Here is a 13,631-nt window from a genome sequence, read left to right as displayed (position 1 = left end):
GGTCCTTGAAGCATGTATGCATGTCATTGTCCCTCTGTCTCTGCAGCACCCCTGGCTCTCGGGCCCCTCTAACCTACATTGTGACTTCATCCTGTTTGGCTTTGGGTATTTCATGCTGCTGCCCATCCCTATGTTTTATGGGTCTTTAATCCTTGCATCAATCCAGCCTTTTAAATACAGGGGCGCTCAATGGGATTGCTGCCGCCTGGCCCAAGACAAAAGCACCAGCTGTCACAGGCCCCCTGTTGGCCACTGTGGGGAAATGCATTTGGGGCGTTGGGTGATGGGCTGGGCGTGGGGAGTATGCCTGGAAAGTGTCATGATCTCCTTATTCCTGCGCAGAGAGAGGGAGAGAGAGTGAGGGAGAGATAGAGGCAGAGAAAGCACGCACGCAAAAGAGAGGAGGGTGATCCGTCACACAACCAAAAAAGTGCTTCACAGCTGCTGTGTCCCGAGCAATCAGACCCTTCCTGTCGCCTTCTTGTGTACATCATTTTTTTTCTACACCCGTTCTCCCTGTTTTGATATTTTTTTGTTATCTTGCACATCTGTATTTTCTTCTTCGTTCCTCTTGTGGTCCGCTGCCTTGGATTTGTCCTGTTCACATATGGGGTATTGATACGGCGCAAGTTGGGGATTCACCATGGCCGTGGCACTGGACGCCGTGTGGGTGCGGGTGAAGGCGGTATGCAAGCAGAATGGGCTGCTTATCATGTCGGTGATGGCCGTGATCATCGGATGCCTCCTCGGCTTCTTCCTACGCTCAAAGCAGCTCTCCGAGCAGGTCAGTCGGACAGGGCCAATCCCCAACTCCCCTGCCTATTTCACCCACCCCCCCCCTCCAAAGAACCTTCTTAGGTTCACCTGTGCTCCCTCAAATTCCAAACCCCACCTTAGAAAAAGCTCCACATCAAAACCCAACCCTGCTTACCCCATCTCCCTCATGAGACCCACTTGGGGTTTTTCTTGGTGTCACCCCTTATACGTTTCCTTTCACCTGCCACGATAAGTATTCAGCGTATTGGTCAAGTCCTACTGATGGCTTATGATGTCACAATCGTAGTGTAGCTCAAGCCAGCAGGAGACAGCTGCCATTTTTCATTTTTTTTTGCTGCTGTGTAAGAAGCATTAATACAAAAAAAAACACACACACACACACACTCCATCCCCATCAGTCTGCCCTCTGAGTTCATGTAGTGGAAGGAGACACCTTCAGAAAGTTTTTCTTAGGGTATACTTAGGTTGCTTTTTTCCCTTAGTCAAACCATTTAACTTGCAGGTCTAATTGAACCCCTCATGAATGGAGGGTGTTTGCAGCTAGATTTATCAGTGCCAAAATCTGTTGCCCACATTAAAAACACACCAGGTTCTGTAATTGGGCCCAGAGTCCTGGGTTGTTCCCCATTAGCAAACGGTGATTTTTTTTCTGTCTTGTCACCCTTCAAAAAATGGTTGCCTGGGTAAATCTCTGTCATATTCGGGAATATGCCTAAAAATAAAATGGCAGCCGTTCGCTGCGATGCAGGAGGATTACCATCCAATCACACAAATGCTCTTAGTAATTGTACATTAAGCAGAAGTGCTTCTTCTATCCATGCAACATGCTGACAATGGTGGCATGTTTTCTTTTGAACTATTGATTTATAATAGCTCCATGTTCTTTCTGGATTGTAAATTTGGTATGTAAATGTGGAATGAACAAGCAGAGATTAATTCCTCTGTGGAAACTGAAAGCCTTTTGGTTAATTCCTTCTGGAAGAATATTAAGCGAGACACCACTGTGCAGGAGCACATAGTTGTTTTGTGTTATAATTAATTACAGAGGCATTTTAAGAGCATACTTCATGTGCTAGCGGACAGGGTAGGGTGGATTTGTGTTTTCACTGGTAAAGGTTGCATTAGTGCCAAACATAACTTCCAAGCAAGCATGAGAGTAATTTAATAAAGCGGGCTGATTGAAGTAGAGTCCTATCTCATCCTGCATCACATGTCCCATCTGCCGCTCAATTTAGGCAAGTACAAGGTCAACTTTTATGGGTCGGCAGCAAGCAACGTCTGCAAGTTGTTTTGATTTCATATTCTGAGGCTGCCTATGTTTCTCTACAGCTTCCTTCTCTGTAGCCCAGCTGGACATTTTAGAAATGCTGATGTGTGCACTTATTTATTATATAAACTTATATATTTCATTCATTCATTTATTTATTTATTAATATATTTATTTATTTATCATTTCTTTTTGATGAATTTGTTTATGCTACCAGCAAAACAGTTGGACAGCTGAATGAAATTAAAATGCGCCTTGATTTGTAAACTATTTATGTTATATTCTCAAGTAAGACAGATATGGCTGACACATGCAGCAGCTTCCGTCAAAGTACAGCCATTATTTAGTTCCCCCACTGCGAAGGTGGTATGGATCACACACCCATGCATCGTTACCTTTGACCTTCCTGGAAGGCTCATCTCCATTCAGATTAATGGAAATGTATAGAGCTTGGCCTGGGGCCGGAAAGCTGACCATAAGCAACACATTATTTAAGACGTTATAAATAGTAATCACTCACTGTTGTGCATAGAATTTGAGTGTTGAGCCTTGGTGGAAGAGCTTTGCTACATGTAGTATTCAATGGAGAGAATGGCACAGGTAATCCATGTTTTTTCACATTAAAAAGATTAGAACATTAGATTTGTATTTCCTTCCAAGAGGTGAGATCCAGTTTTGTATCGCAGCTTTCTATCCAGTTCTGAGGAACATGTGTCCAGACTACAAATCTTTGCCATTGGTTCATTTCGTCAGCTTCCTAAAATAATTTTTCAGGTTTTTCAGAAAACACAAAAAACTTTGATATAAGATATTGATTGATTCATTTCACTTAAAAAGGTTATGACAAAAGATGACTTTTGACATACCAACCCAACCTTGGACCTGCCTCCTTCAAGAGCCCACGCCAAATGGGCTTCACCCAGACACTGAGAGATGGGCAAATGGCCAGACCCACCTGATGGGTGCCTGGATTTAAAAACACCCCCAACCACTCGTCAGTCAGTGGACAGGCGTTACTGCCCTGCTCAATGCCACGCCTGTGTCTGATTTAGATGCCCTGCAGGATGTTGTGTCTCAGCTCTGCACTGTGCACACAGCCAGCCACCGCCTGGAACAGTTGAGTTTGGGAAAATTAGATGAGAATGTGAATGAAATCTTCCAAGTATCGTATAAAATTCAGAGGCCAGTTTTTCTTTGCCTTTTGAATTGGTGGGAGTTAAAAAAAACATTGAACCCTCATAGAAGCTACAAGGCTACCGATATCAGTTACTCTCACAGTTTTGTTTCATAACACAGAGAAGAGTTTATTTCTTCAACTTCTTGTTTTATTTTTGCAGAAATGTTTTCATTTTTTAACACAAATACAAAAATACCATATCTATCTACCATCAGTCAATCGACAATCTAATTGAATTGTCAGGTTGCAGGTGATGCCACACAGTCCTAGAACGACTGGATCTGCAAATCTTCGCCTGCACAAGGAGAATGTGTGAGAGATGTATCTGAAAGATGTGCACTAGGGAATGCATATAGCAACAGGAGGGGGAGTTTGACAAGGAAACGAGGAGAGAGAAGGCAGTAATGTCTCAAGTGAGAGTGCTCTGCTTGTGTGTCAACCTGTGCATTACAATGCAATCCATTTATAAAGCACAAAAGAAATTAAAATGGATTCCCTCAGCATTCAATATATAATAACTTCTTATTATGGCTTCCAACTAATTATGCCACATTCCCAAAACAACGGAAAAAAGAAAAACTATAAAACTCTTCAATGTCTTGAGAATAACACTTCAGTGGACTTACAATACCCACAGCTTCTATGCTCTGCTTTTAATTGCTTCCCACAGGTAGAATTCGGTCATTTGTATTCAACACTAGCCTTGTGCTACCTAACAGCGTAAAGCACACAACACCAGCTGGCTTTTGTTCTAAAAACCTTGTAGAGTGCTACAGCAGTGAAGTCCAGTCTGTGACAATAAGCCGAGTCCACTGAGGTGGGACCACCAGATCGCCAACTCTAATCACAAAAAGTATAGTGGAAAAAACTCCTCCTGAGGGGAGGTGAGTAGAGACTGAGAGACAGAGAGATGTGTCGAAGTCAATACACAGGATCAGGTTGAGGCAAATACATAAGGAGCAGAAGCACTTGGTGCAATCCTGTAAAATACGACGGTATGCTAAACTGAATAATTTTTCTTTTTCTTTCATACGGCTAGCTAGCTGTAGTTTTGGCCCTGAAAAAAACCATTTGTGCTTGAGCACATTCTGAAAATCTGTGCATGGATCAAGACCCTTTGGAACCAACCTTCTGTTGTTACACCAGGGCGAGCGCTGACAGTAACAGTCCATTTCAGACAAGCACCCAGTTGCACTATAACGGGTATTATAAATCAAAATGTCAAAGATCTGATGTGGTTCAGTGTGAAGACATAAGGCACTCATTTCATTGACGGGCAATGAACAAAGCTATGTGAAACAAGCAAAAGTCTGTTTCACATAAAATTAAGCTAATTTAATAATTTGGCAAAATCATTTCAATTTTATACTATAAGCAAGATCCTAAGCGTCACCACACCATACACCACATGATAGCTTCAGTTCATGTGTGACAGACTTTACTCATTGCTTTGCTCCTTGCCTGCCAATACAATGAAGGCCTATAGGGTCCATATTAGCAAGCCATCTTGGAAAATATGCAACTGTGGGCCAACTTTATTTCCAGTTCAGGACGTCTAACAGTGTAGAATAATCCCTGAACATTTCAAGGATCTAGCATAAATAGTTCAAAAGTAATGCCCTTTTAAAGCCCCCTGTTGAAAGCCTCCATATCTCAGAAACTCAAGAGGATACAAGCCGAACATTTCAAGTATCAAACAAATCCATGATGGCGAGTCAAGAGGGGCTTTGTTAATTTAACATGGAATGACCAATATTTGAGGAAGAGCTTTGACGTGGAAGAAATCCAGATTTTCCAGCTCATACGGTAGAGTCTACCTCATAGACTCCAAAAACAATAAGCACAAACAAGCATCCCGGGGATGCAGTTCTTTACAAAACTAATCAATGAGCATCCCGGGGATGCAGTTCTTTACAACACTAATCAATGAACATCCTATTGGTCCACTAGATGGCAGAATGCAGGCAAATGAGTCAGAAACCCAGACAGACACGTATGATCTGTGGGCCAAATCCAAATCCAAAGGGTCCACAAAAAATAAAGTACGCTTTTCTAGTCCCAATAAATCAAATGCAAACGCAGTGTGTCACTGGCTGGACTATCAGAGAGGGAGATTGATAGAGTTCTCAACCAATAGAGGAACCCTTTATTTCCCATCATAGGTGTAGCCAGACCAGGGACAAGGATGTGACGTGGGGTACTGTGAGGGACCGGACCGTCACCCCACGTTATTTTGGGATGTGGCGACTGGACTGGGTGAAGAGGTTGGGAAAAAACACTGCATAGGAGATGGTGGCTTTTGTATACAAAATATATCTATATTTATTAACAGGAAATATATTCCCCAACGTAAGTGCCCATGAAATAAAACATACAAAAGAAACGTACAGGCCGCAGGAAGCAGATGAGCCCAGCCACAACCATTATGGGGGTGGAGTCCAAAAGTCTTAAAGAGCCCCATTCCTTTTTGCCACGGTGAGGAGGGGGAGAATTCACCTTCTCACAGGTACCTCAGGCAGTACTCTACGTAGGGTCCAAAATGCTATACAGCTGTCCTGCTGTTCATCTCATTCAGTCAGATTTAGACATGGCATCTTGTCTTTTCCTGTCCTATCATAACCTAACCTGACCTCAAGTCTAATGCCATCTACTATGCCAAATATCTATCTATCTATCTATCTATCTATCTATCTATCTATCTATCTATCTATCTATCTAGCTGTCTGTCTGTCTGTCTGTTAACTATCTGTCTATCTTTCTATCTATCTATCTATCTATCTATCTATCTATCTATCTATCTATTTATCTATCTATCTATCTGTCTATCTACAGTACAGTATCTATGTATCTATCTATCTATCTATCTATCTATCTATCTATATAATGTATAGTTAGATAGATGTATAGATAGATATAAAGACAGATAGATGTTAAGATATAGATAGATGTGTTTATATATATGTATGTATGTACAGGGTGCGATTTGTCCAAAAACCAGAGGGGGGGATGTTTTTTTTTTTTATTTATCATGAAAAAAAAACAAACAAGCAATACATAGGCCTAATTCTCTTCATATACATGCATCATATATGTCTATGATATGATGATCGCTGCTAGACGCTCAGTTCTTGTGCTCCCTACTCCCTCTCATTCACGTTGAAATACTGAAACTGAAAATGAAACACAACTGTTGGACAGAACTCGCTATTCAGTGAACAAATATTTTCATATTCATTGTACAGTAGCTTATACACGGAAATTAGCAAAGCCAGCGAATTCTGCGCTGTCACAACCTGTCTGTTTTTTCATTGTTTTTTTAATAATTGAGGGTTATCCCCCCCATGTATGAAATTCATCCAGCTGAGGTGGGGATGTAAAAACCAGAGGGGAGGTAAATCCCCCCCATCCCCCCCGGCAAATCGCACCGTTGGATCCTAGGCTTGGATATCGAGCATATATATATATATATATACATACTGTATGTATATATATATATATATATGCTCGATATCCAAGCCTGTGTGCTATCTGCCTCCTCAGCTCTTTGCAGAAACACAGAGAATGTTGAGAGGTCCAGTGGGAGAGGGGAAATAAAGTGGAAAAAAGGGTTCAGTTCAGACATATGGCAGTCTCTAACTCAGGATCAATCAGCTGAAGAAAGAGCACTAATGTACTGTCTGCTCTTTGGACTTCACAGAATCGAATTTTCAGTTTTGAGTGTTTGTGTGGAAAGGTGTTCATCACCCCATTTGTCCCCTAAACTGATTCTCATTTAGCTGCGTCATCATGGTCAGGCTTTCACTGCCTGGAGGATGAAGAGTTGACCAGAACATCCCCAAATAATCCCAAAGTCTGAATTGAGTATAATGCGGGTGGCTGCAGTCATCCATCTTTCATGGGAGTAAAGTTATTGACACACACACTCACACACACACTCACACACACACATGTGCGGGCACACACAGACACACACACAAAGAGAGAGAGAAAGAGAGACAGTGATCTTGGCTGATAGTAGGATTATAGTAGGAAACTTACAGCCTGGTCTTTTTAAAATTTTGGTAGAGTGTAGTTGTGATGGTTGTTTACTTGCATCAGGTGATATAACACGAGTGATTTGTACTATTAAACTAGCTTTCATCTTTTCATGTCATAATTTGGTAAATTTCAAATTGTGGGATTATTTGAAAAGGAATTTAGGATCATACTAAACTATTACAGACATGAGTGAATATATGTGTGAAGTATAAGAAAACACTTCAAAAAATAAAAGTTGATGTACAGTAGATGTGTTGTTATATAATATACTATATGAATATATATAGTATAGTTTAAATAATATGAAGCCTGTATGAAAAAAGTTATTAGTCAAACAAATGGATGAGCCAGCCATGTTCTTAATTAAATGCTCTCCAAGGGAATTCACTCACACTTTCAGACTAGGTACTTCTCTCTCCCCCGTAAAGATATGCAATCAACCCTCAATTTGGCTACTACTTCTCAAATCCTCTTCACAGACTCAGAATAGCATCAACAAGCAAATTGTTCTGATTACACTGAATAACGTGTAGAATTTTGAGACTTGTAGAATGTATGAGGCCATATTCATACGCTATTCTGGGCATCTTAGACTTTAGACGGATTTGGGCAATTAGCATTGTAGTCGTAGAGTATGAATTTGCTGTCACACTGAATGATGATGGAGGCTAGAACATGGAGATGTGCACAAAGACCTGGCATACGTGATCTTGAGCAAGCAGGCAGCATATCATTAACCCTGCCTGTGCAGAATGAAATAGTCATGGGGCTCTATCTTGCACCCAGCGCAATTGACATTGTCACCGACGCATGTATCATTCCTATCTTGCACCCGGCGCACAGCGCAATTTTCCCTCCAGAGGCGTGCTTCGAAATTAACTTGCGTCGACATGGGCGGGGGCGGAACAGAGAAGGCGTTTCTCTAGCGCAAGTGGTATTTTGCAGTTTCAAAACAACGCCATGCGCCGTGCGCCATTGACCACAAAAAAGCTGGTCTGGGGCCCTATCTTGCACCCAGCGCAATTGACATTGTCACCGACGCATGTATCATTCCTATCTTGCACCCGGCGCACAGCGCGATTTTCCCTCCAGAGGCGCGCTTCGAAATGAACTTGCGTCGACATGGGCGGGGGCGGAACAGAGAAGGCGTTTCTCTGGCGCAAGTGGTATTTTGCAGTTTCAAAACAACGCCGTGCGCCGTGCGCCATTGACCAAAAAAAAGCTGGTCTAATGTGAGGCGCAATGTCAAAAGTCTGTAACGCGTATTCAGAACGCTATTTTAAGGGCGCATGTGCTTGCCCGCACAGTAGGGCTGGGCGATTTTTCGATTTCGATTTTAATCGCGATGTAATTTTTTTCTACGGTTTTAAATGAGACGTTCGATTAGACGGCGCCTTAAAAAAAAAAAAAAATCAATGTTTTCACAGACCCGCGAATACAGCGCCGCACGTAGCCCATGGGCGTAGCGACAATGTAATTGGGGGGGGACAAGACCCCCTCACTTTTCAAAACAAGTCGTTTCGACCCCCCCACTTTTGCAGTCAAAATAGTGCGTGCGTGACTGGGGGTCTACTAGTCCATTATTCTTTCCATTGCTTCACAATTAAATCCGTTCAACTTTATCAGTGGGGAATACCCACAGCAATATAAATCCACTCCGCGTTTTCCTGGTGTACTACGCAGCCTCATCACGCACGCAGATTCAACTGTCATTAATGTTCATTCATTCTCTGATTTGATCGGAGCGTCGCGCTAGAAGCAGACCACAGAAATGGACATACGGATTTTTTTTCCGAAGAAGAGGAAAGTAAGTCAGAGTTGCCCAAGTTTTACCTGTAGTGGACAATTAAGGACCACCCAATGGACATTATCTGGCTATAATCGTATTGTTATTGCCATAACAACCGTGAGCTAATCTGGCGTTAACGTTAGCTATCTAATGGCAGTTTTTCTAACGACAGCAGCGACTAAACACACACTCACCAAAGAAGATTTTTTTTTTTGAATGTGTCACTCACTTGTATACCTCTCTTTGACTCACACACACGAAAGATGATGTCAATGCCACAAATAAAATGAACATTGGTGTGCTGGGCATGCTGTCAAGCTTTGCCATGTATGAAAACTATTTCCCCTACGTGAACCGTTTACTTCTGGCAGCTTCCATCCTTAAAGACTTTGCGTTTCAATACACATTTGGCCATTTCTGACCTGAACAGTCATACTTTAATGAGGTGGACAGTTTGAATGTAGCCAACATAATTATCAGGCCACCAAACCTATATCAATTGTGAATTTGATATGCTGATAACATGATTTACATCTCAGAGAAAAACATGGTAAAATGCACCAGAATGCGGGTATTTGCATGTACGTTTTTCAAATTTGTTGGGGGTGATTTTGTTCATATCGTGATATAAAATCGAAATCGAAAATTTTGGGGGGAAAAAATCGAAATATAACTTTTTCCCATATCGCCCAGCCCTACCGCACAGTATAGGACCTGTAGGCTACACTTTACTTCTGTCGTCTTCACGAGAGATTTACACCAATTGTTTGGCAAGCCATATATAATTACAAGGAAAATAAAGTATTTACCACATGAGGAAATCATTGTGATATCCGTATCCAAGACATTTAAAAACTAGGCATACATCTAGCGTACATCTAGCGTTTCACAATTGACCCAAATGATTCAGGTTAATTGAAGCTGCGTGACATTTGATTTATTGTATGACTTTGTTGCATTTATTTAATGCCAGTATTATTATAAATCTTGTAAACTCATCTCTGTGTATGTGGACTTTATTTATGTACCTTGGGTTTGGTCAGCTGGTGCACTGGCTTGGGTGCCGATTTCCATGCCCCCAAATACCTGCACGCTCTCAGGCGTGAGGGTAGACGTGGCGATGTCCTCTGCTGCCGTCAGATCCTGAGTCGAGGCAGATCCACCTCCCGTGAAGGCACGAGAACGTGTGTTACCTTCCAGCTTGGATGTCCCACGTCTCCGGACGTCATTATAGCGTTTTCGGCAACGTTTTCGGGTGCCCCGTTGCAGAAACAATCACGGCAATATCTTGACATGCTTGCTTGACTTTGCTTACTTTTGGAGGGTTTCTCGCATCCCCATATATATCTATCTCCCGGCTTTTTACAAAGCCATACAATAAATCAAATGTCACGCAGCTTCAATTAACCTGAATCATTTGGGTCAATGTGTAGGCTACATGTATGCTTATTTTTAAAATATCTTGGATATGGATATCACAATGATTTCCTCAAGTGGTAAATACTTTATTTTCCTTGTAATTATATATGGCCAAAAAATGTGTGTAAATCTCACGTCGGTCTCCTCGGCTGTGAACTTCTCCGGTCTTCCACCAGGTAATTCCGCCATCAAAATAACAAGCCGCTATGGACTATGCGCTTTTCGCTCTTAAAGGGAATGTGAAATGACGCTCGGATTGGTTTATTTCATATTACGCCCAAACCACACCTATGGCTGAGTAACCTCCTTTGGACCAACCCTTTTGACACTTGCGCTGGACGCAAGTGTGTTTTTTCCGCCGTTAAAATAGCAACTGCGCCATAGAGCCGCCCACACAGCTACTTGCGCTTGGCGCCGTCCTACTTGCGTTTCTGATCGGCAAGATAGGGCCCCTAATGTCAGAGGCGCAATGTCTAAAGTCTGTAACGCGTATTCAGAACGCTATTTTAAGGGCGCATGTGCTTGCTCGCACAGTATAGGACCTGTAGGCTACACTTTACTTCTGTCGTCTACACGAGAGATTTATACCAATTTTTTTGGCAAGCCATATATAATTACAAGGAAAATAAAGTACCACATGAGGAAATCATTGTGATATCCATATCCAAGATATTTTAAAAATAGGCATACATCAAGCGTACACATTGACCCAAATGATTCAGGTTAATTGTAATGGCAGTGTTGTACCCGATTCAGCACGATATTTAGTCTTGTGAAACGCCATGTCAAATACATTCAACTTGCTCAAAGGAACATTAAGTTAATTCATTTTGTAGTCATGGCTGGGGTAGGCTATATATTTCCACAGAACAAAAAGGTGTTCTTTTGCGTTCGCTATTATCCGAGGTTTTTGGAAGAAAAACATCGGTTGTTTGTACTCTTTAGAACAGTTCTAAAGACTGTAATCACTTGTGTTCTTCTCTTCCATCTCTTTCACAAATAATGAAATCGTAGTAGGCTATAGTATTTTTCCCTGCGTTTGTTTAGGCGAACTGCTTTCCTTTCCGATCAAGCGAGGGTGCTGAATCGGGTACAGAAGTATGGGTTCCCTGGCGTCCTTGGCGCTATAGACTGCACCCATATTCACATACGTGCCCCCCCAGTGTTTTACACAACATTGCCATGAATCATGGATGTGTCAATGACATAAATGAGGATAGATTAGAGGACTTTAGAAGACGTGAGGTTGAACTGCATGTGCCGATGGGTGCAATATTATTACCATGCATACATAACCTAGTGATTCAGTGAGGGTGAACCCAAAACATCGGAAAGTATGTTTTTGTGACTTTTATTTCAAATATGTTGCCACCAAAAAACGAATGCTAGTAACTGAAAAAATACAAACGAGAAATGAAAAGTAGAACCATTTCTCCAAACAAGCATGGGAAAATATTGCCGTGATTGTTTCTGGTAACACACGTTCTGGTGGCCTCACGGTCTTCCTCCCGGTAATTCCGCCATCACGATAACAAGCCGCTTTGCAATATGCGCTCCTCGCTCTTAAAGGGAATGTGAGGTGACGCTCTGATTGGTTTATTGCATATTACGCCCAAACCACACCTATGGCTAAGTAACCTCCTTTGGACCAACCCTTTTGACAGTTGGGCTGGGCGCAAGTGTGTTTTTTCCGCCGTTAAAATAGCAACTGCGCCATAGAGCCGCCCACACAGCTACTTGCGTTTGGCGCCGTCCTATTTGCGTTCCTGATCGGCAAGATAGGGCCATGGTGTCTTGGAGATTCAACAGAATTTTTTGCACAATTTCGTGATGGCCTAGATTCATCAATATTGGAAAATAAGGCCCATACGTATCTAGAACAGAATTAACTGTGGGAGGCTTTTCATTCTCACTGAATTGCATAGCAGTGTTACTTGAGTAAAATTGACTCTAATCCACTAGAAAGAAATTATCTGTTAGGTTTGAAAATCCAAACCTCATATCGCTTTGACTGGACATATTTATTAAAAGAATCTCCCTTGCACACATTGGAAAAAAGTTATTATTTTTCTAATTATTTTATTTTGTTTTATTTTTAGATAACATTAGACTCAACTTTATTATTTCACACATAACATATGCCACTATGTAAACAAAACTTTCCATTGTGTTTTGGTGAGTTACTTAAAAAGACTAGTCAGTCACACATTAAAGCTCTGTTGCGTAGACATGGGCTATCCAGCTTGCAGTGTGACACTTGGCTGAATTAAAAAAGTCATGGCTACATTCAGACGTGCTATTGACTAGCCGCTTGGCAGCAGATGCTGTCCTACGCAGCCAGCTGCATCCTCTCGTGACACACACGCACACACACACACACATATACGCATGCACCACGCCCACACACACACATGCACACACACACACACACACACACACACACACACACACACACACACACACACACACACACACACACACACACACACACACACACACACACACACACACACACACACACACACACACACACACACACACACATATACACAAGTACTGATCCTGCTCTTAAAACAGAAAACTAAGCTCTCTCTGACTAATGCAGGGCAGAAAAGCTCTTTAGCTGTTATTATCGTTCACTCCTCACTCTGTCCCTCTTCCTCTCCTCACCACTTCATCAGTCTGTGCTGGACTTCTACCTCCATCACTCCATCCTAGTTCCTCCTCCTTGCTCTAGAACTGTATCAGCACACACCAAAATCAGAGCAGAACCTCTGCTAGCACATCTTCCTGTTCTTCATGTTTGTGTTGCAGAGAGTGAAATAAGCATTATCTCTATCCCATGTCTCCAGGGTTGTCCTAAATTGATGCATTTCCCTGCTGTTGTTTTCCCAATCATCCCATTAGACAACCTGGAGCTGAAGATAACATGCAATCCCATCTTTTTTGTTGTTGTTGTTGTTGTTTGTTTTTTCTTAAAAAGGGGCAATGTGTTGTGTTTGCAGAGAGACCTGATGTAAATGTGTAAAAGGACTCTGTGCACCGCTGGTTACTACACCCCGCCTCATTGCTCTAATGACCGGCCAGGTTGTGTGCAAAGGAAAAAAAACAGAAACATGTCTGCACCAGATTATATGATTACAAAATTACTTCAAAGCCACTGA

At 42.0% G+C, this 13,631-nt stretch overlaps 1 protein-coding gene across 3 annotated transcripts in view; it reads left to right on the top strand.

Moving 5' to 3' along the window:
- Positions 1 to 643: 643 nt before the first annotated feature.
- Positions 644 to 13,631, top strand: part of slc1a7b (solute carrier family 1 member 7b) — a gene marked incomplete at both ends in the record, with an annotated part of 51,202 nt that continues 38,214 nt past the window's right edge. For all 3 annotated transcript variants that reach the window (XM_080831777.1, XM_080831778.1, XM_080831779.1), the window contains one exon: positions 644 to 784. In XM_080831777.1, coding sequence (XP_080687903.1) covers positions 644 to 784 — 141 coding nt within the window. The remainder of the gene's footprint in view (positions 785 to 13,631) is intronic.

Source organism: Sprattus sprattus (genome assembly GCF_963457725.1).
Source record: "Sprattus sprattus genome assembly, chromosome: 2".
Taxonomy (NCBI): Eukaryota; Metazoa; Chordata; class Actinopteri; order Clupeiformes; family Clupeidae; genus Sprattus; species Sprattus sprattus.
The sequence above is the reverse complement of the archived record's forward strand: the minus strand, read 5'-3'. Positions and strand labels throughout refer to the sequence as shown.